This window comes from Haplochromis burtoni, unplaced genomic scaffold, assembly GCF_018398535.1.
Source record: "Haplochromis burtoni strain Fernald_Lab_line unplaced genomic scaffold, NCSU_Asbu1 Contig_6102, whole genome shotgun sequence".
NCBI lineage: Eukaryota > Metazoa > Chordata > Actinopteri > Cichliformes > Cichlidae > Haplochromis > Haplochromis burtoni.
In genome coordinates, this window is record NW_024588463.1 from 1 (window position 1) to 1,369 (window position 1,369).

General features: G+C 38.7%; 1 protein-coding gene across 1 annotated transcript; it reads left to right on the forward strand.

Moving 5' to 3' along the window:
- Positions 1–22: 22 nt before the first annotated feature.
- LOC102310979 (ribonuclease P 21 subunit) lies at positions 23–1,369 on the forward strand (the record flags this gene model as incomplete). Its single annotated transcript, XM_005953614.3, is given in 4 exon segments — positions 23–315; positions 442–542; positions 1,048–1,130; positions 1,267–1,369. Coding segments are annotated over 4 exon segments (344 nt in total), but the record flags the coding sequence as incomplete, so codon positions are not given.

Sequence of the window (1,369 nt, forward strand, 5' to 3'; positions counted from 1 at the left end):
GTTTGATGTTGATATAACTAAACTACAAAGATACAAGATGCTTGTCGGGTCTTTGAATTGTTGTAGACAGTTAATTCCTAATCTGATGATTTAGCGTTTTTGATTTTCCGAGGTGTGAATCACGTTGTGTGCCTTTATTTTGAAGGATTAACCCGGAAGTATATTAGTTGTAGCTACTTTCAGAGGGTCATACTTCTGTAGTTAGAAGTAATCCGCTGTTACTATTAGGGCTAATTTGTTATCTGACTTTTGTGTGTAATGGCGCTCCACTTGAAAGACAAAGAAGCTTACCAGAGACTGAACTACCTTTACCAGGTTGGAGAAAGTTTTAGTTAATTATCGTCACGATGCTTCCAGCTACAGTCACATGCTACATAAATGCTAGCATGCTCTCTGTTTTGAATGTGGTCGCTCAGCTGGTTTCTTACGTTTTGTCCACAGGCTGCACATTGTGTTTTAGCTCAAAATCCGGAAAATGTGGAGCTGGCTCGTTTCTACTGCTTCTCACAGAAGACGATTGCAAAGCGTCTCGTTCTCAGACAGTAAGTTGAGATGATAATCACGTGTACTTAAATACTGATTTTTAACAAATCCCGTTGATCACATTGTCTGGGGAGCAAAAGAGTAATGCAGGATATTTCGGCGTGCCACAGAGCTCCCTTTAGATCAAGTATTGAACTACTGAGATGAAAATGTCACAGTTAAAAAAAAAAACCCAACAAGTTATTGAAATAGTGTTAAATATACGATACCGTACGAACTACACAAGCACACATAAGGACCAGAGATCGTTTAGTGGGCCCTGTGCTCACAGACCAGCAGCTCAGTTGGCATTTGTCTGGAACATCTGCCACGTTTACCCTGCTGTATTCACAAATGAGAGCAGTCTCACACTGACAATGTGTGGACAAGTGTTATGATGTTAATGTGTAGCTGTGTGAAGATTCACATATATTTACATGAGACTGGTCTTGGAGCTGATGGACAGTAGTAAAATCAGAATGTACTTAAAGATGGACTAACATTTTAATGTTTCAATATATGTAGAGATCCATCGGTGAAGAGGACATTGTGCAAGAGGTGCTGCTCTTTGCTCATTCCAGGTGTAACTGCTACAACAAGACAAAAACGTAAGCCCCTATTATCTTTCAATCCCTACTTAATGTAGGATGTCACTTTCTGTCCTGTGTTTCAGAAATGGTTGATAATGAATAAATATTTAAAAAATTACTTATTTATTTATTTAAACTGAATTTCTTTAATAAGGAAAAAACAGCAAGACTCGTTTTACCGTGATGAGATGTCTCAGTTGTGGACAGAGGAAGACCTTACTGAATAATCCAGATTACTGTTTATGGGCAGACCGAGC